At 36.2% G+C, this 22,101-nt stretch overlaps 1 protein-coding gene across 1 annotated transcript in view; it reads left to right on the top strand.

The window, feature by feature from the left end:
• Positions 1 to 21,917, top strand: part of LOC143109767 (C-C chemokine receptor type 6-like) — a 44,774-nt gene extending 22,857 nt beyond the window's left edge. The window contains exon 2 of the mRNA XM_076272554.1: positions 18,801 to 21,917. Coding sequence (XP_076128669.1) covers positions 18,815 to 19,981 — 1,167 coding nt within the window. The 5' untranslated portion in view covers positions 18,801 to 18,814 and the 3' untranslated portion in view covers positions 19,982 to 21,917. The remainder of the gene's footprint in view (positions 1 to 18,800) is intronic.
• Positions 21,918 to 22,101: the final 184 nt, after the last annotated feature.

Consider the following 22,101-nt stretch of genomic DNA (forward strand, 5'->3'; position numbering starts at 1 on the left):
AACTAGCATGCTAAAATGTTAGCATGCTAACTATGCTAACCATGTGACTTAGCTAACTTAGCTAATCATTTTTAGCAGTTTTGTAAAAAATGCTAACTAGCATGCTAACATGCTAGCATGCTAACTATGCTAACCACGTGACTTAGCTAACTTAGCTAATCATTTTTAGCAGTTTTCTAAAAAATGCTAACTAGCATGCTAGCATGCTAACATGCTAGCATGCTAACTATGCTAACCATGCTAACTAGCTACAGTGGGTAGGAGTCATAGTTGATGACAAGTAACAGTTACAATGGCTGAACAGTTAAAAAGTTCAGTAGTTTAAAGGGTTAAATTGTTTAACAGTGAAATATTGTAGTGAGGACTTTTATTTTGAAACAGTTTTTGGCAGAGGAAGCAGTTGAACAGGATGTGTAGTCTTAATAGGGCCAGTTTGTATGCTTAAAGCCTGAGACTGGCAGTTGAAACAGGTGGCCCGAACACCTGCCATAGGATTCTAATTGCTTAACGGCCGTATTGTGATGTCATAATCATAATGTTAAGTCAATGGGGAAATTTTGATTAGTTTTTAATTAATAGTTTAAAAAGTATAAAAGTTACAAAGTTGAAAAATACAAAGCTCACATGTCCTAATTAAGACCTACGTAACATAGTTTGAATGAAGTTTCTACGTTAAACGGTTGAAGCTGCATTAAGTGCGTTAGAAGAAGAATAATAATAATAATAATAATAATAATAAAATGCCTTGGAATAACAGTACAGTGCATTTTCATGCACTGTAATAATAACTAGAAAAGCATTTCCTGAAGGAAATACAGTGCATGAAAATGCAAAAAATATGATGTAAAATATCATACAGAGTAAAAACAAACTATATTGGTTGCTAGGTAGATGAGGTTTAATATAGTTGGAGTGACTGAACAGTTAAATAGGTGGATAGTTTATATGGTTAAATGATTTGCTTGGTACATAAGGTTTAATATAGTTGGAATGATAGAACGGTTAAATAGGTGGATAATACTTAACTTAGTTAACTTAGCTAATGTTTTCATTTTTAGTAGTTATGCTAACTAGCATGTTAGCAATGCTAACATGCTAACTATGTTAACCATGTTACTTAGCTAACTTAGCTAATAATTTTTAGTAGTTTTGCTAAAAATGCTAACTAGCATGCTAACATGTTAGCATGCTAACTATGCTAACCATGTGACTTAGCTAACTTAGCTAATCATTTTTAACAGTTTTGCTAAAAATGCTAACTAGCATGCTAACTAGCATGCTAACATGCTAGCATGCTAACTATGCTAACCATGTGACTTAGCTAACTTAGCTAATCATTTTTAGCAGTTTTATAAAAAATGCTAACTAGCATGCTAACATGTTAGCATGCTAACTATGCTAACCATGTGACTTAGCTAACCTAGCTAATCATTTTTAGCAATTTTGCAAAAAATGCTAACTAGCATGCTAACATGCTAGCATGCTAACTATGCTAACCATGTGACTTAGCTAACTTAGCTAATCATTTTTAGCAGTTTTGCAAAAAATGCTAACTAGCATGCTAACATGCTAGCATGCTAACATGCTAACTATGCTAACCATGCTAACTAGCTACAGTGGGTAGGAGTCATAGTTGATGACAAGTAACAGTTACAATGGCTGAACAGTTAAAAAGTTCAGTAGTTTAAAGGGTTAAATTGTTTAACAGTGAAATATTGTAGTGAGGACTTTTATTTTGAAACAGTTTTTGGCAGAGGAAGCAGTTGAACAGGATGTGTAGTCTTAATAGGGCCAGTTTGTATGCTTAAAGCCTGAGACTGGCAGTTGATGCAGCTGGCCCGAACACCTGCCATAGGATTCTAATTGCTTAACGGCTCTATTGTGATGTCATCAGCCCATGTTAAGTCTATGGGGAAATTTTGATTAGTTTTTAATTAATAGTTTAAAAAGTATAAAAGTTACAAAGTTGAAAAATACAAAGCTCACATGTCCTAATTAAGACCTACGTAACATAGTTTGAATGAAGTTTCTACGTTAAACGGTTGAAGCTGCATTAAGTGCGTTAGAAGAAGAATAATAATAACTAGAAAAGCATTTCCTGAAGGAAATACAGTGCATGAAAATGCTAAAAATATGATGTAAAATATCATACAGAGTAAAAACAAACTATATTGGTTGCTAGGTAGATGAGGTTTAATATAGTTGGAGTGACTGAACAGTTAAATAGGTGGATAGTTTATATGGTTAAATGATTTGCTTGGAAGATAAGGTTTAATATAGTTGGAATGATTGAACGGTTAAATAGGTGGACAATACTTAACTTAGTTAACTTAGCTAATGCATTTTTAGTAGTTAGCAATGCTAACATGCTAACTATGTTAACCATGTGACTTAGCTAATCTAGCTAATCATTTTTAGCAGTTTTGCTAACTATGCTAATTAGCATGCTAACATGTTAGCATGCTAACTATGCTAACCATGTGACTTAGCTAACTTAGCTAATCATTTTTAGCAGTTTTGTAAAAAATGCTAACTAGCATGCTAACATGCTAGCATGCTAACTATGCTAACCATGTGACTTAGCTAACTTAGCTAATCATTTTTAGCAGTTTTGTAAAAAATGCTAACTAGCATGCTAACATGCTAGCATGCTAACTATGCTAACCATGTGACTTAGCTAACTTAGCTAATCATTTTTAGCAGTTTTGTAAAAAATGCTAACTAGCATGCTAACATGCTAGCATGCTAACTATGCTAACCATGTGACTTAGCTAACTTAGCTAATCATTTTTAGCAGTTTTGTAAAAAATGCTAACTAGCATGCTAACATGCTAGCATGCTAACTATGCTAACCATGTGACTTAGCTAATCATTTTTAGCAGTTTTGTAAAAAATGCTAACTAGCATGCTAACATGCTAGCATGCTAACATGTTAGCATGCTAACTATGCTAACCATGCTAACTAGCTACAGTGGGTAGGAGTCATAGTTGATGACAAGTAACAGTTACAATGGCTGAACAGTTAAAAAGTTCAGTAGTTTTAAGGGTTAAATTGTTTAACAGTGAAATATTGTAGTGAGGACTTTTATTTTGAAACAGTTTTTGGCAGAGGAAGCAGTTGAACAGGATGTGTAGTCTTAATAGGGCCAGTTTGTATGCTTAAAGCCTGAGACTGGCAGTTGAAACAGGTGGCCCGAACACCTGCCGTAGGATTCTAATTGCTTAACGGCCGTATTGTGATGTCATAATCATAATGTTAAGTCAATGGGGAAATTTTGATTCGTTTTTAATTAATAGTTTAAAAAGTATAAAAGTTACAAAGTTGAAAAATACAAAGCTCACATGTCCTAAGTAAGACCTACGTAACATAGTTTGAATGAAGTTTCTACGTTAAACGGTTGAAGCTGCATTAAGTGCGTTAGAAGAAGAATAATAATAATAATAATAACTAGAAAAGCATTTCCTGAAGGAAATACAGTGCATGAAAATGCAAAAAATATGATGTAAAATATCATACAGAGTAAAAACAAACTATATTGGTTGCTAGGTAGATGAGGTTTAATATAGTTGGAGTGACTGAACAGTTAAATAGGTGGATAGTTTATATGGTTAAATGATTTGCTTGGTACATAAGGTTTAATATAGTTGGAATGATAGAACGGTTAAATAGGTGGATAATACTTAACTTAGTTAACTTAGCTAATGTTTTCATTTTTAGTAGTTATGCTAACTAGCATGTTAGCAATGCTAACATGCTAACTATGTTAACCATGTTACTTAGCTAACTTAGCTAATAATTTTTAGTAGTTTTGCTAAAAATGCTAACTAGCATGCTAACATGTTAGCATGCTAACTATGCTAACCATGTGACTTAGCTAACTTAGCTAATCATTTTTAACAGTTTTGCTAAAAATGCTAACTAGCATGCTAACTAGCATGCTAACATGCTAGCATGCTAACTATGCTAACCATGTGACTTAGCTAACTTAGCTAATCATTTTTAGCAGTTTTATAAAAAATGCTAACTAGCATGCTAACATGTTAGCATGCTAACTATGCTAACCATGTGACTTAGCTAACCTAGCTAATCATTTTTAGCAATTTTGCAAAAAATGCTAACTAGCATGCTAACATGCTAGCATGCTAACTATGCTAACCATGTGACTTAGCTAACTTAGCTAATCATTTTTAGCAGTTTTGCAAAAAATGCTAACTAGCATGCTAACATGCTAGCATGCTAACATGCTAACTATGCTAACCATGCTAACTAGCTACAGTGGGTAGGAGTCATAGTTGATGACAAGTAACAGTTACAATGGCTGAACAGTTAAAAAGTTCAGTAGTTTAAAGGGTTAAATTGTTTAACAGTGAAATATTGTAGTGAGGACTTTTATTTTGAAACAGTTTTTGGCAGAGGAAGCAGTTGAACAGGATGTGTAGTCTTAATAGGGCCAGTTTGTATGCTTAAAGCCTGAGACTGGCAGTTGATGCAGCTGGCCCGAACACCTGCCATAGGATTCTAATTGCTTAACGGCTCTATTGTGATGTCATCAGCCCATGTTAAGTCTATGGGGAAATTTTGATTAGTTTTTAATTAATAGTTTAAAAAGTATAAAAGTTACAAAGTTGAAAAATACAAAGCTCACATGTCCTAATTAAGACCTACGTAACATAGTTTGAATGAAGTTTCTACGTTAAACGGTTGAAGCTGCATTAAGTGCGTTAGAAGAAGAATAATAATAACTAGAAAAGCATTTCCTGAAGGAAATACAGTGCATGAAAATGCTAAAAATATGATGTAAAATATCATACAGAGTAAAAACAAACTATATTGGTTGCTAGGTAGATGAGGTTTAATATAGTTGGAGTGACTGAACAGTTAAATAGGTGGATAGTTTATATGGTTAAATGATTTGCTTGGAAGATAAGGTTTAATATAGTTGGAATGATTGAACGGTTAAATAGGTGGACAATACTTAACTTAGTTAACTTAGCTAATGCATTTTTAGTAGTTAGCAATGCTAACATGCTAACTATGTTAACCATGTGACTTAGCTAATCTAGCTAATCATTTTTAGCAGTTTTGCTAACTATGCTAATTAGCATGCTAACATGTTAGCATGCTAACTATGCTAACCATGTGACTTAGCTAACTTAGCTAATCATTTTTAGCAGTTTTGTAAAAAATGCTAACTAGCATGCTAACATGCTAGCATGCTAACTATGCTAACCATGTGACTTAGCTAACTTAGCTAATCATTTTTAGCAGTTTTGTAAAAAATGCTAACTAGCATGCTAACATGCTAGCATGCTAACTATGCTAACCATGTGACTTAGCTAACTTAGCTAATCATTTTTAGCAGTTTTGTAAAAAATGCTAACTAGCATGCTAACATGCTAGCATGCTAACTATGCTAACCATGTGACTTAGCTAATCATTTTTAGCAGTTTTGTAAAAAATGCTAACTAGCATGCTAACATGCTAGCATGCTAACATGTTAGCATGCTAACTATGCTAACCATGCTAACTAGCTACAGTGGGTAGGAGTCATAGTTGATGACAAGTAACAGTTACAATGGCTGAACAGTTAAAAAGTTCAGTAGTTTTAAGGGTTAAATTGTTTAACAGTGAAATATTGTAGTGAGGACTTTTATTTTGAAACAGTTTTTGGCAGAGGAAGCAGTTGAACAGGATGTGTAGTCTTAATAGGGCCAGTTTGTATGCTTAAAGCCTGAAACTGGCAGTTGATCCAGGTGGCCCGAACACCTGCCATAGGATTCTAATTGCTTAACGGCTGTATTGTGATGTCATAATCATAATGTTAAGTCAATGGGGAAATTTTGATTAGTTTTTAATTAATAGTTTAAAAAGTATAAAAGTTACAAAGATGAAAAATACATAGCACCCATGTCATAAGTAAGACCTACGCAACGCAGTTTGAATGAAGTTTCTACGTTAAACGGTTGAAGCTGTATTAAGCGCGTTAGAAGAAGAAGAAGAATAAGAATAAGAAGAAGCCTAGGAAGAACAGTACAGTGCATTTTCATGCACTGTAATAAAATGCCTTGGAATAACAGTACAGTGCATTTTCATGCACTGTAATAAAATGCCTTGGAATAACAGTACAGTGCATTTTCATGCACTGTAACTAGAAAAGCATTTCCTGAAGGAAATACAGTGCATGAAAATGCAAAAAATATGATGTAAAATATCATACAGCGTAAAAACAAACTCAATTGGTTGCTAGGTAGATGAGGTTTAATATAGTTGGAGTGACTGAACAGTTAAATAGGTGGATAGTTTATATGGTTAAATGATTTGCTTGGTAGATAAGGTTTAATATAGTTGGAATGATTGAACGGTTAAATAGGTGGATAATACTTAACTTAGTTAACTTAGCTAATGTTTTCATTTTTAGTAGTTATGTTAACCATGTGACTTAGCTAACCTAGCTAATAATTTTTAGCAGTTTTGCTAACTATGCTAACTAACATGTTAGCATGCTAACTATGCTAACCATGTTACTTAGCTAACTTAGTTAATCATTTTTAGCAGTTTTGCTAAAAATGCTAACTAGCATGCTAACATGCTAGCATGCTAACTATGCTAACCATGTGACTTAGCTAACTTAGCTAATCATTTTTAGCAGTTTTGTAAAAAATGCTAACTAGCATGCTAACATGCTAGCATGCTAACTATGCTAACCATGTGACTTAGCTAACTTAGCTAATCATTTTTAGCAGTTTTGCAAAAAAATGCTAACTAGCATGATAGCATGCTAACATGCTAGCATGCTAACTATGCTAACCATGTGACTTAGCTAACTTAGCTAATCATTTTTAGCAGTTTTGCTAAAAATGTTAACTAGCATGCTAACATGCTAGCATGCTAACTATGCTAACCATGTGACTTAGTGAACTTAGCTAATAATTTTTAGCAGTTTTGCAAAAAATGTTAACTAGCATGCTAACATGCTAGCATGCTAACTATGCTAACCATGTGACTTAGCTAACTTAGCTAATCATTTTTAGCAGTTTTATAAAAAATGCTAACTAGCATGGTAACATGCTAGCATGCTAACTATGCTAACCATGTGACTTAGCTAACTTAGCTAATCATTTTTAGCAGTTTTGCTAAAAATGCTAACTAGCATGCTAACATGCTAGTATGCTAACATGCTAGCATGCTAACTATGTTAACCATGCTAACTAGCTACAGTGGGTAGGAGTAGTCATAGTTGATGACAAGTAACAGTTACAATGGCTGAACAGTTAAAAAGTTCAGTAGTTTAAAGGGTTAAATTGTTTAACAGTGAAATATTGTAGTGAGGACTTTTATTTTGAAACAGTTTTTGGCAGAGGAAGCAGTTGAACAGGATGTGTAGTCTTAATAGGGCCAGTTTGTATGCTTAAAGCCTGAGACTGGCAGTTGATGCAGCTGGCCCGAACACCTGCCATAGGATTCTAATTGCTTAACGGCAGTCTTAATAGAGCCATATTGTATGCTTAAAGCCTGAGACAGAGTATATAGTTTAAAAGTTAAATGTAGATAGTGTAATGGATGTTGATAGACAGAAAGTTGAATGGATGTTGATAGGCAGATTGTTTAATGGATGTTGATGGATAGTTTAATGGGTGGATGAGTGAATGGTTTGAAGAGGATAAATGGATAGAAAGTTGGATGAAATGTGTCTTATATCCTTGTAGAATGGAGAGACAGAGAGTTGGTCTAGTTCAGTAGAAAGCAGTTGATACAGGTGCAATCAGTTGAACTGATTCTTTGATGGGGCCTAGATGAGCAGCTGGAAAAAGATACAGGTGCAAATCAAGTTAATTAGTCCATTGTGATGTCATCAGCCCATGTTAAGTCTATGGGGAAATTTTGAGTAGTTTTTAATTAATAGTTTAAAAAGTATAAAAGTTACAAAGATGAAAAATACAAAGCCCACATGTCCTAAGTAAGACCTACGCAATGCAGTTTGAATGAAGTTTCTACGTTAAACGGTTGAAGCTGCATTAACTGCGTTAGAAGAAGAAAAATAACTAGAAAAGCATTTCCTGAAGGAAATATAGTGCATGAAAATGCAAAAAATATGATGTAAAATATCATACAGAGTAAAAACAAACTATATTGGTTGCTAGGTAGATGAGGTTTAATATAGTTGGAGTGACTGAACAGTTAAATAGGTGGATAGTTTATATGGTTAAATGATTTGCTTGGTAGATAAGGTTTAATATAGTTGGAATGATTGAACGGTTAAATAGGTGGATAATACTTAACTTAGTTAACTTAGCTAATGTTTTCATTTTTAGTAGTTATGCTAACTAGCATGTTAGCAATGCTAACATGCTAACTATGTTAACCATGTTACTTAGCTAATCATTTTTACTTAACTTAGTTAACTTACTTAACTTAGCTAATCATTTTTAATAGTTTTGCTAAAAATGCTAACTAGCAAGTTAACGTGTTAGCATGCTAACTATGCTAACCATGTGACTTAGCTAACTTAGCTAATCATTTTTAGCAGTTTTGCTAAAAATGCTAACTAGCATATTAGCATGCTAACTATGCTAACCATGTGACTTAGCTAACTTAGCTAATCATTTTTAGCAGTTTTGCTAAAAATGCTAATTAGCATGCTAACTAGCATGCTAACATGCTCACATGCTAACTATGCTAACCATGTGACTTAGCTAACTTAGCTAATCATTTTTAGCAGTTTTGTTAAAAATGCTAATTAGCATGCTAACTAGCATGCTAACATGCTCACATGCTAACTATGCTAACCATGTGACTTAGCTAATCATTTTTTAGTAGTTTTGTTAAAAATGCTAACTAGCATGCTAACATGCTAGCATGCTAACTATGCTAACCAAGTTACTTAGCTAACTTAGCTAACTAGCTACAGTGGGTAGGAGTCATAGTTGATGACAAGTAACAGTTACAATGGCTGAACAGTTAAAAAGTTCAGTAGTTTAAAGGGTTAAATTGTTTAACAGTGAAATATTGTAGTGAGGACTTTTATTTTGAAACAGTTTTTGGCAGAGGAAGCAGTTGAACAGGATGTGTAGTCTTAATAGGGCCAGTTTGTATGCTTAAAGCCTGAGACTGGCAGTTGATGCAGGTGGCCCGAACACCTGCCATAGGATTCAAATGGTTAAATTATTTGCTAGGTAGATGAGGTTTAATATAGTTGGAATGACTGAACTAAGTAGATGAGGTTTAATATAGGAATGACTGAACTAGGTAGATGAGGTTTAATATAGTTGGAATGACTGAACGGTTAAATAGGTGGATAGTGTAAAAGGTTAAATTATTTGCTAGGTAGATGAGGTTTAATATAGTTGGAATGACTGAACTAGGTAGATGAGGTTTAATATAGTTGGACTGACTGAACAGTCAAATAGGTGGATAGTGTAAAAGGTTAGCCTGAGAAACTGATAGGGTGCAGGTGGCCTGGCCACCTGGCCTAGGATTCTAATTGCTTAACGGCAGTCTTTATAGAGCCATATTGTATGCTTAAAGCCTGAGACAGAGTATATAGTTTAAAAGTTAAATGTAGATAGTGTAATGGATGTTGATAGACAGAAAGTTGAATGGATGTTGATAGGCAGATTGTTTAATGGATGTTGATGGATAGTTTAATGGGTGGATGAGTGAATGGTTTGAAGAGGATGAATGGATAGAAAGTTGGATGAAATGTGTCTTATATCCTTGTAGAATGTAGAGACACAGAGAGAGTTGGTCTAGTTCAGTAGAAAGCAGTTGATACAGGTGCAATCAGTTGAACTGATTCTTTGATGGGGCCTAGATGAGCAGCTGGAAGATGATACCAGGTGCAAATCAAGTTAATTAGTCCATTGTGATGTCATCAGCCCATGTTAAGTCTATGGGGAAATTTTGAGTAGTTTTTAATTAATAGTTTAAAAAGTATAAAAGTTACAAAGATGAAAAATACAAAGCCCACGTGTCATAAGTAAGACCTACGCAACGCAGTTTGAATGAAGTTTCTACGTTAAACGGTTGAAGCTGCATTAACTGCGTTAGAAGAAGAAGAAGAAGAAGAAGAAGAAGAAGAAGCCTAGGAAGAACAGTAGAGTGCATTTTCATGCACTCTAATAAGAATAAGAAGAAGAAGCCTAGGAAGAACAGTAGAGTGCATTTTCATGCACTCTAACTAGAAAAGCATTTCCTGAAGGAAATACAGTGCATGAAAATGCAAAAAATATGATGTAAAATATCATACAGAGTAAAAACAAACTATATTGGTTGCTAGGTAGATGAGGTTTAATATAGTTGGAGTGACTGAACAGTTAAATAGGTGGATAGTTTATATGGTTAAATGATTTGCTTGGTAGATAAGGTTTAATATAGTTGGAATGATTGAACGGTTAAATAGGTGGATAATACTTAACTTAGTTAACTTAGCTAATGTTTTCATTTTTAGTAGTTATGCTAACTAGCATGTTAGCAATATTAACATGCTAACTATGTTAACCATGTTACTTAGCTAATCATTTTTACTTAACTTAGTTAACTTACTTAACTTAGCTAATCATTTTTAATATTTTTGTTAAAAATGCTAACTAGCATGCTAACGTGTTAGCATGCTAACTATGCTAACCATATGACTTAGCTAACTTAGCTAATCATTTTTAGTAGTTTTGCTAAAAATGCTAACTAGCATGCTAACATGCTAGCATGTTAACTATGCTAACCATGTGACTTAGTGAACTTAGCTGATCATTTTTAGCAGTTTTGCTAAAAATGCTAAATAGCATGCTAACATGTTAGCATGCTAACTATGCTAACCATGTGACTTAGCTAACTTAGCTAATCATTTTAGCAGTTTTGATAAAAATGCTAATTAGCATGCTAACTAGCATGTTAACATGTTAGCATGCTAACTATGCTAACCATGTGACTTAGCTAACTTAGCTAATCATTTTTAGCAGTTTTGCAAAAAATGCTAACTAGCATGCTAACATGCTAACTATGCTAACCATGTGACTTAGCTAACTTAGCTAATCATTTTTAGCAGTTTTGCTAAAAATGTTAACTAGCATGTTAGCATGCTAACATGCTAACTATGCTAACCATGCTAACTAGCTACAGTGGCTAGGAGTCATAGTTGATGACAAGTAACAGTTACAATGGCTGAACAGTTAAAAAGTTCAGTAGTTTAAAGGGTTAAATTGTTTAACAGTGAAATATTGTAGTGAGGACTTTTATTTTGAAACAGTTTTTGGCAGAGGAAGCAGTTGGACAGGATGTGTAGTCTTAATAGGGCCAGTTTGTATGCTTAAAGCCTGAGACTGGCAGTTGATGCAGCTGGCCCGAACACCTGCCATAGGATTCTAATTGCTTAACGGCAGTCTTAATAGAGCCATATTGTATGCTTAAAGGCTGAGACAGAATATATAGTTTAAAAGTTAAATGTAGATAGTGTAATGGATGTTGATAGACAGAAAGTTGAATGGATGTTGATAGGCAGATTGTTTAATGGATGTTGATGGATAGTTTAATGGGTGGATGAGTGAATGGTTTGAAGAGGATGAATGGATAGAAAGTTGGAGGAAATGTGTCATATCCTTGTAGAATGGAGAGACAGAGAGAGTTGGTCTAGTTCAGTAGAAAGCAGTTGATACAGGTGCAATCAGTTGAACTGATTCTTTGATGGGGCCTAGATGAGCAGCTGGAAGATGATACCAGGTGCAAATCAAGTTAATTAGTCCATTGTGATGTCATCAGCCCATGTTAAGTCTATGGGGAAATTTTGAGTAGTTTTTAATTAATAGTTTAAAAAGTATAAAAGTTACAAAGATGAAAAATACATAGCCCACATGTCCTAAGTAAGACCTACGCAACATAGTTTGAATGAAGTTTCTACGTTAAACGGTTGAAGCTGCATTAACTGCGTTAGAAGAAGAAAAATAATAAGAACTAGAAAAGCATTTCCTGAAGGAAATACAGTGCATGAAAATGCAAAAATATGATGAGTTCATATGGTTAAATTATTTGCTTGGTAGATAAGGTTTACTATAGTTGGAATGACTGAACAGTTAAATAGGTTGAAAATTGAAATGGTTAAATTATTTAGGCAGATAGTTGACGATAACTAACAGTTGGAATGGCTCCAATGTTTGCTAGCAGTTATGCTAACTATGTTAACAAAGATAATAATGCTAACCAAGTAACTATGCTAACTAGCATGTTAACAATGTTAAAATGTTACCTATGCTAACCATATGACTTAGTTAACCTAGCTAATAATTTTTATTAGTTATGATAACTATGCTAATTAGCATGCTAACATGCTAATTATGTTAACCATGTTACTTAGCTAACTTAGCTAATCATTTTAGCAGTTTTGTAAAAAATGCTAACTAGCATGCTAGCATGCTAACTATGCTAACCATGTGACTTAGCTAACTTAGCTAATCATTTTTAGCAGTTTTGAAAAAAATGCTAACTAACATGCTAACATGCTAGCATGCTAACTATGCTAACCATGTGACTTAGCTAACTTAGCTAATCATTTTTAGCAGTTTTGTAAAAAATGCTAACTAACATGCTAACATGTTAGCATGCTAACTATGCTAACCATGTGACTTAGCTAACTTAGCTAATCATTTTCAGCAGTTTTGCTAAAAATGCTAACTAGCATGCTAACATGCTAGCATGCTAACTATGCTAACCATGTGACTTAGCTAACTTAGCTAATCATTTTTAGCAGTTTTGCTAAAAATGCTAACTAGCATGCTAACTAGCATGCTAGCATGCTAACTATGCTAACCAAGTTACTTAGCTAACTTAGCTAACTAGCTACAGTGGGTAGGAGTCATAGTTGATGGCAAGTAACAGTTACAATGGCTGAACAGTTAAAAAGTTCAGTAGTTTAAAGGCTTAAATTGTTTAACAGTGAAATATTGTAGTGAGGACTTTTATTTTGAAACAGTTTTTGGCAGAGGAAGCAGTTGAACAGGATGTGTAGTCTTAATAGGGCCAGTTTGTATGCTTAAAGCCTGAAAGTGGCAGTTGATCCAGGTGGCCCGAACACCTGCCACAGGATTCTAATTGCTGTGATGTCATAAAGGGCAATGTTAAGTCAATGGGGAAATTTTGATAGTTTTTAATTAATAGTTTAAAAAGTATAAAAGTTACAAAGATGAAAAATACATAGCACTCTTATCCCAAGTAAGACCTACGTAACAAAGTTTGAATGAAGTTTCTACGTTAAACGGTTGAAGCTACATTAAATGCGTTAGAAGAAGAAGAAGAATAAGAAGAAGCCTAGGAAGAACAGTACAGTGCATTTTCATGCACTGTAATAAGAAGAAGAAGAAGAAGAAGCCTAGGAAGAACAGTACAGTGCATTTTCATGCACTGTAACTAGAAAAGCATTTCCTGAAGGAAATACAGTGCATGAAAATGCAAAAAATATGATGTAAAATATATTACAGAGTAAAAACAAACTATATTGGTTGCTAGGTAGATAAGGTTTAATATAGTTGGAGTGACTGAACAGTTAAATAGGTGGATAATTTATATGGTTAAATGATTTGCTTGGTAGATAAGGTTTAATATAGTTGGAATGATTGAACGGTTAAATAGGAGGATAATACTTAACTTAGTTAACTTAGCTAATGTTTTCATTTTTAGTAGTTATGCTAACTAGCATGTTAGCAATATTAACATGCTAACTATGTTAACCATGTTACTTAGCTAATCATTTTTACTTAACTTAGTTAACTTACTTAACTTAGCTAATCATTTTTAATATTTTTGTTAAAAATGCTAACTAGCATGCTAACGTGTTAGCATGCTAACTATGCTAACCATATGACTTAGCTAACTTAGCTAATCATTTTTAGTAGTTTTGCTAAAAATGCTAACTAGCATGCTAACATGCTAGCAAGTTAACTATGCTAACCATGTGACTTAGTGAACTTAGCTGATCATTTTTAGCAGTTTTGCTAAAAATGCTAAATAGCATGCTAACATGTTAGCATGCTAACTATGCTAACCATGTGACTTAGCTAACTTAGCTAATCATTTTTAGCAGTTTTGATAAAAATGCTAATTAGCATGTTAACTAGCATGCTAACATGTTAGCATGCTAACTATGCTAACCATGTGACTTAGCTAACTTAGCTAATCATTTTTAGCAGTTTTGCTAAAAATGTTAACTAGCATGTTAGCATGCTAACATGCTAACTATGCTAACCATGCTAACTAGCTACAGTGGCTAGGAGTCATAGTTGATGACAAGTAACAGTTACAATGGCTGAACAGTTAAAAAGTTCAGTAGTTTAAAGGGTTAAATTGTTTAACAGTGAAATATTGTAGTGAGGACTTTTATTTTGAAACAGTTTTTGGCAGAGGAAGCAGTTGGACAGGATGTGTAGTCTTAATAGGGCCAGTTTGTATGCTTAAAGCCTGAGACTGGCAGTTGATGCAGCTGGCCCGAACACCTGCCATAGGATTCTAATTGCTTAACGGCTCTATTGTGATGTCATCAGCCCATGTTAAGTCTATGGGGAAATTTTGAACAGTTTTTAATTAATAGTTTAAAAAGTATAAAAGTTACAAAGCTGAAAAATACAAAGCACCCATGTCCTAAGTAAGACCTACGTAACATAGTTTGAATGAAGTTTCTACGTTAAGCGGTTGAAGCTGCATTAATTGCGTTAGAAGAAGAAGAATAAGAAGCCTAGGAAGAACAGTACAGTGCATTTTCATGCACTGTAATAAGAAGAAGCCTAGGAAGAACAGTACAGTGCATTTTCATGCACTGTAATAAGAAGAAGAAGAAGCCTAGGAAGAACAGTAGAGTGCATTTTCATGCACTCTAATAAGAAGAAGACTTCGGATAACAGCACAGTGCATTTTCATGCACTGTAATAACAACTAGAAAAGCATTTCCTGAAGGAAATACAGTGCATGAAAATGCAAAAATATGATGAGTTCATATGGTTAAATTATTTGCTTGGTAGATAAGGTTTAATATAGTTGGAATGACTAAACAGTTAAATAGGTTGATAATTGAAATGGTTAAATTATTTAGGCAGATAGTTGACGATAACTAACAGTTGGAATGGCTCCAATGTTTGCTAGTAGTTATGCTAACTATGTTAACAAAGATAATAATGCTAACCAAATTACTATGCTAACTAGCATGCTAACAATGTTAAAATGTTAACTATGCTAACCATGTGACTTAGCTAACTTAGCTAATCATTTTTAGCAGTTTTGCAAAAAATGCTAACTAGCATGCTAACATGCTAGCATGCTAACTATGGTAACCATGTGACTTAGCTAACTTAGCTAATCATTTTTAGCAGTTTTGCAAAAAATGCTAACTAGCATGCTAACATGTTAGCATGCTAACTATGCTAACCATGTGACTTAGCTAACTTAGCTAATCATTTTTAGCAGTTTTGCAAAAAATGCTAACTAGCATGCTAACATGCTAGCATGCTAACTATGCTAACCATGTGACTTATCTAACTTAGCTAATCATTTTTAGCAGTTTTGCAAAAAATGCTAACTAGCATGCTAACATGCTAGCATGCTAACTATGGTAACCATGTGACTTAGCTAACTTAGCTAATCATTTTTAGCAGTTTTGCAAAAAATGCTAACTAGCATGCTAACATGCTAGCATGCTAACATGCTAGCATGCTAACTATGGTAACCATGTGACTTAGCTAACTTAGCTAATCATTTTTAGCAGTTTTGTAAAAAATGCTAACTAGCATGCTAACATGCTAGCATGCTAACTATGGTAACCATGTGACTTAGCTAACTTAGCTAATCATTTTTAGCAGTTTTGTAAAAAATGCTAACTAACATGCTAACATGCTAGCATGCTAACATGCTAACCATGCTAACTAGCTACAGTGGGTAGGAGTCATAGTTGATGACAAGTAACAGTTGCAATGGCTGAACAGTTAAAAAGTTCAGTAGTTTAAAGGGTTAAATTGTTTAACAGTGAAATATTGTAGTGAGGACTTTTATTTTGAAACAGTTTTTGGCAGAGGAAGCAGTTGAACAGGATGTGTAGTCTTAATAGGGCCAGTTTGTATGCTTAAAGCCTGAGACTGGCAGTTGAAACAGGTGGCCCGAACACCTGCCATAGGATTCTAATTGCTTAACGGCCGTATTATGATGTCATAATCATAATGTTAAGTCAATGGGGAAATTTTGATTAGTTTTTAATTAATAGTTTAAAAAGTATAAAAGTTACAAAGTTGAAAAATACAAAGCTCACATGTCCTAAGTAAGACCTACGTAACATAGTTTGAATGAAGTTTCTACGTTAAACGGTTGAAGCTGCATTAAGTGCGTTAGAAGAAGAATAATAATAAAATGCCTTGGAATAACAGTACAGTGCATTTTCATGCACTGTAATAAAGTTTGGTGCCTTCAGTTGGCACCGGTCGTCCCAAAATGGGCCTCAAGCTCATGGACTAATACAATTGTTTTCATTTTCCCTGGTTTAAAAGAGGGCATTAGAGTAAAAGACTAAGCCTATTGAGATTGAAGATAATATTAAAATAGAGTTTGCTTTAATAATTTTGAGAAAATACGTAATGCAAACGTTGTGTGCTACTAATCACTAATGACACAAATCACTAATGACGTTGTGGTCAAAAATATTCAGGCAACACTCAGGTGTGAGGAACCACTGCAGGTTTATTCACGATACCGGGAGCAGGTCACTAGCAACAGCATGTTCCAGTAACACTACTCAAAGTTCTCTAGCCCCATCTTATACATGTTAATTACATTGGTAATACAAATCACATGAGTACAATGGTATTTTCCAAAAATCCTCATACATGCAGAAATACAACAATACACACTTCTTGGACATAGCATGTGATCCATGCACCATACGCAAGTCATGTGGCTATGTGGCTAAGTAAGTAGATAATTGGTCAATACAATACATATACATCCTTCAGCATTCTCTTGCCATAGTCTAGTTCCTGTCGGGATATTCCTAATATTACTGCCTAAGGCAGAATACCCTTAACCCGTGACAAAGGGGGTCGCATGACCTTTATTAGAAAATCATGACATGGAGAGAGCAAATGACAGACAAAGCAAAATTGATGCACAGTATTGAATGTATAGAAAGCATACAAAGAATATAAGAAAATGAAATGTTAATAATTTCTATGTAATAAATGTAGATTAGTATTCACTTCTAATACATATAACATTATTAATAATCACTTCTATTTCATAAAAATGTTAGTAATCCAACATTTCTCCTTCAACGTAATATGTAATTTGTTTTGCCTGCTATAGGCTCATATAACTTTGCAAGAATTTGACCTTTACCTTAGACCCCATGACCTTTAGTACCTAATCAGTGCATGTAGGATGTATTAACTGTATTGGTTTCATGAAGATCATTCAGTCTGATTGGGAGATATCACAGCAACACTATATTTCAAGTTTGACCTCATGTGACCTTGACCTTTGACACCTAATCAGTTCATCAAGCCCTTATAATGAGTAAGTATACCAAGTTTGATAAAGATCCTTTAACTAGCTGGGTAGATATTGCCTAATATTATGATGTTTTAACATATAATGCTGGCCCAATATCCATTGTTTTTTGGTACAAAGGAAACCCCTGTAATTTGTTTTCTGGTAAGGATTGGTGTTGGAGGCACCTGAAATTCTTAATCTACATAAAATAACGGTTCAAATAATACTAAATATGTTTTCACACTATTTACTGCCACTTTCAACTCTAATTCGCTCAGACTAATAGGCTAAATTCAACTTTGATCATTTTTATGTAGCCTACTGTAGGCTATTGCTAACTTTGGCCTTGGGGCCCTCACATGTGGCCTTTGGGTCCTCCGCCAAATATGCCCAACGGAAGGCCAACTGGCCTTGCCCCTAAAATTATGAATTCCAGGCCTGGTACTCTGGTGACCTTGGCGACCAATATGTCACACGTATCGGGTTAAGGGATTATCTTGGTGAAGTGCTCACTAACACTGTTTGTGTAGAATCTTTTGTGTGTACTGTATATTTCCATTCATGAGAAATTGGAGGGAAAACAAAGGTGTTTGTTCAGTATATGCAACACCTTTCACCTGAAGTTCCAGTTCATATATACACATTGACAGTTTCCATCCTATCACTGACATCTAACTCTACTGCTCATATTTCAATCAAAATATACTATTCTAACAAAAACTCCTACTACTGTATATATTTTTATGGTTCTAGATCAAATTCTAGTCCTCGTCTAGTTCTCGTCCTTATTGCTTAGTTGTGTTTTTTATATTATATACTTTTAATTACTTTTTTCTGCTGTTAGTGAATGTGTGTGTGATGTCTGTACGCTACTGAGACCTTGAATTTCCCCTGGGGATCAATAAAGTATCTTTCTATCTATCTATCTAAATCTCTTAGGACCTTATTTCTCAGCCTGAAAGGTAGTAGACACATTTTAAATCCAAAATGGTTTATAGTGACCTCAACTACTGTTATAACAGTAACTAAATCCTTTTCATGACGTCTTGGTATTTGCAAATTAAGACAATGTCCTAATTGAACTCTGTTGGGCATTTCAGGCCATGTTATGAGCTCATCAGCTCACATTTTAGTATTTTTTGACATGATGAAAGTTATCCTTATATAAAATGATTGATATATAAGATATAAAATATAAAAATATGATCCCAAATATGATTTGTTTGGGAGAAAATTAAATATGTTTTGCAGATATGTCCTTGTTTGCCAAAGTCACATCTTATTTCCTTTGTAGGGTGACTGCAGAAAATGGCCACTGCTACTGAAGATTATAACATGAAATATCCCGACAACAGCTCATCAGAAATGAATTATGATGACTATTATGGATACGGAGATGATGGACTGTGTTACACACAGGTCTTCGACAATGTGTACTATCACCTCAGTCTGTACGTCCATTCCATCATCGTTGTGCTAGGGTTGCTGGGCAACCTACTGGTCATCGTCACGTATGCCTTCTACAAGAAGACCAAGTCCATGACGGATGTGTACCTCCTCAATGTAGCGGTGGCCGATGTTTTCTTCGTTGTGGTGTTGCCCTTCATCATCTACAACGAGCAGCATGGCTGGGTGATGGGGGATGGGGCCTGCAAGGTCCTGAGTGGGGCCTACAGTCTCAACCTGTATAGTGGTGTGCTTCTGCTAGCCTGCATCAGCGGCGACCGCTACCTCGCCATCGTCCGCGCTAGCAGCTCCCGATACCTCCGCTCCCGCACCCTCGTCTACAGCCATGCCATCTGCTTTACCGTCTGGGTGATGGCACTTCTGCTGTCCCTGCCCACATTCATGTACTCAACAACCTATCAGCCCCGAGATTTAACAGTCATGCTTGGTGTAACACCTGAAAATTCCACAGATGAAGAATTGGTGGAGTGTAGGCTTTACTTTAACAGCACTGAGACGGCAGACCTCATGAAGGTCCTGATCCCAAGCCTGCAGATGGGGATCGGGTTCCTGCTGCCCCTGATGGTGATGACCTTCTGCTACACCTGCATCATCCTCACACTGCTCAAGGCGCGCAACTTCCAGAGGCACAAGGCGGTGCGGGTGGTGCTGACGGTGGTGCTGGTGTTTGTTCTCTGCCACCTGCCCTACAACCTCACCCGCCTGGCGTACACCATCACTCTGGGTGAGGAGAGGGAGTGTCCTGCCGAGATCTCCTTCATGGTGGGACTCAGCATCACTGAGACACTAGCCTACCTGCACTGCTGCCTCAACCCCTTCCTGTACGCCTTCGTTGGCGTGCGCTTCCGCAACCACTTCCAGAAGGTTCTACGGGACCTGTGGTGCGTGGGGAAAGACTACATGCGTGCCCGACGCCCCTCTTCCCGCATCACCTCGGAGGTTTGTCTGTCCATGCGCAAGTCACTCGACGGATCCAACACGGACAACGCCACGTCCTTCACCATGTGATCCCAATGGATCCCCCCAGGACTTCTTTTTTACTTTAGTTCAGATAAAATGCTAAACATGCCACATTTACTATGTGGCTTGATCCAGTTGGGCATTGGAATCTGACCTCCCATGGACTGGGACTGACTAACACTCTTTACTGTGTGATTAAAACCAAGGGGTCAGGGGTCAGCCTTTAGAGGGTTAGCTTCAGCCAGTTGGCCGCCACCATAGATAGAAAGCTAGCATTGTCCGTCGAGTTCTTTTAGGTGGCATCGTGAACGTGGCCGCCGTATTGCTGGGGGCAAACACCTTACTGTCTATGGGCAACACTGCCTGCAATCAGAGACACCTGTCTGATTTCCAATCAGAGACACATGTTTGGCCTACAGTGATTGTTGTTGGAGCCCAATGCGGAATCAATCTATGGCCGCCACCATCTTTAAAAATGGCGTCCCACGGGGGCTCACTACCTGCCACAGCCCCACAGAAACAGCCAATCAGGTGCCACAGACACAGGAGTATGTTTTCTGTGGATTTGTGGATGTTACCATGAGCTTGCAGCTTCCACACTGAGAGGATCAGTCAATTCAAACGGACTACATCATTTGCGACCATCTGTAATGAAGCACCTAATTGGCTTGTTTGTGAGAATGTGTCAGGAAGTGAGCATATGTGGGACACCATTTTAAAAGATGGCAGCAGCCAATTAAGTATATACATTTTTGGTTGAAACAGCTAGGCTAGCACCAGTTTTCATGATCACATTAATGTTCAACTAGAGATGGAAAAAAAACTGCAATTAATGCTGGTACTGAATTGTTCTCATGCTGTGAAATATGCACGTCTGGCTTGTGAACCCCATAAAGTGACGCTTTCTAACTTAAATGTCCAATCCTAGTGCAACCCTTTCACTTTTTTAGTTTTTGTTACCACAACATGTTCAACTGGAAATACCGTTATCTAGCCTCATCCCCTGTCTCTTGCAGCCTCTAGAGGATTTAATTAGAATGAGAAATAATCTGAAAGTTTTTTTACTATGTCGCACAGATTGTAGAGATGTTTTCTTGTTGTGTATTAACTGTATTTTTGATAATTTGCTTGTAAATGTTCTGTATGCGCATGTTGTTTGAATACCACTCCTTTTTTAACAAAGTTAATGTACCTGATTCATTTTTGATTCACCTGATTCTTTTCATAAATTTTTTAAAGGCTTTTATGCCTTTAATTTGACAGGAAAATGACACGGGCCGAACTCAAACCTGGGTCCCCATTGGCACCCAGACCCAAATATGGTACGAGTGCTGTAACCAGTAGTGCCGTAGTGCCACATGAATACCACTCCTGTAACCCGTAGTGCCCCGTGAATACCACTCCTGTAACCCGTAGTGCCGTAGTGCCCCGTGAATACCACTCCTGTGCCCCGGAATACCACTCCTGTACCCCATGAATACCACTCCTGTGCCCCGTGAATACCACTCCTGTACCCTGGAATACCACTCCTGTACCCCATGAATACCACTCCTGTGCCCCTTGAATACCACTCCTGTAACCCGTGAATACCACTCCTGTGCCCCGTGAATACCACTCCTTTGTCCCGTGAATACCACCCCTGTAACCAGTAGTGCCCTGTGAATACCACCCCTGTAACCAGTAGTGCCCTGTGAATACCACTCCTGTGCCCCGTGAATACCACTCCTGTGTCCCGTGAATACCCCTCCTGTGCCCAGTAGTGCCGCAGTGGCCCGTGAATACCACTCCTGTGTTATCAGTGGTAGTCACTCTTTCAGTTCATCTTCCTCAAATGTGTTTCAAACTGGATACGGTATTGTAACTTTTCCTACTCTCACCCTGAGAGTTATGTGAATGTACTCGTACTGAAACATACTCAAAATTACCTTATAAAAATGTAAGTCGACTCTATGTGTGCAAATAAATGAAAATGTATTTTCCTCAAGGCTCCTGCGGTGTGTGTGTGTGTGTGTGTGTGGGGGGGGGGGTTTCAGGGGTTGGGTTCTGCTTTAGCCCTGTGTTCTGCTGTGGTGTTCTAATATGTTTCAGGGTTGGGTTCTGCTGTGGTGTTCTAATATGTTTCAGGGTTGTGTTAAGTTGTAATTGCTTCCAATCTTCCAATATTCCAC

This window comes from Alosa pseudoharengus, unplaced genomic scaffold (genome assembly GCF_046254945.1).
Source record: "Alosa pseudoharengus isolate Yale_2024_CS ecotype anadromous, Long Island Sound unplaced genomic scaffold, YU_APseudo_1.1 YU_APseudo_1.1_scf_7, whole genome shotgun sequence".
Lineage (NCBI taxonomy): Eukaryota > Metazoa > Chordata > Actinopteri > Clupeiformes > Clupeidae > Alosa > Alosa pseudoharengus.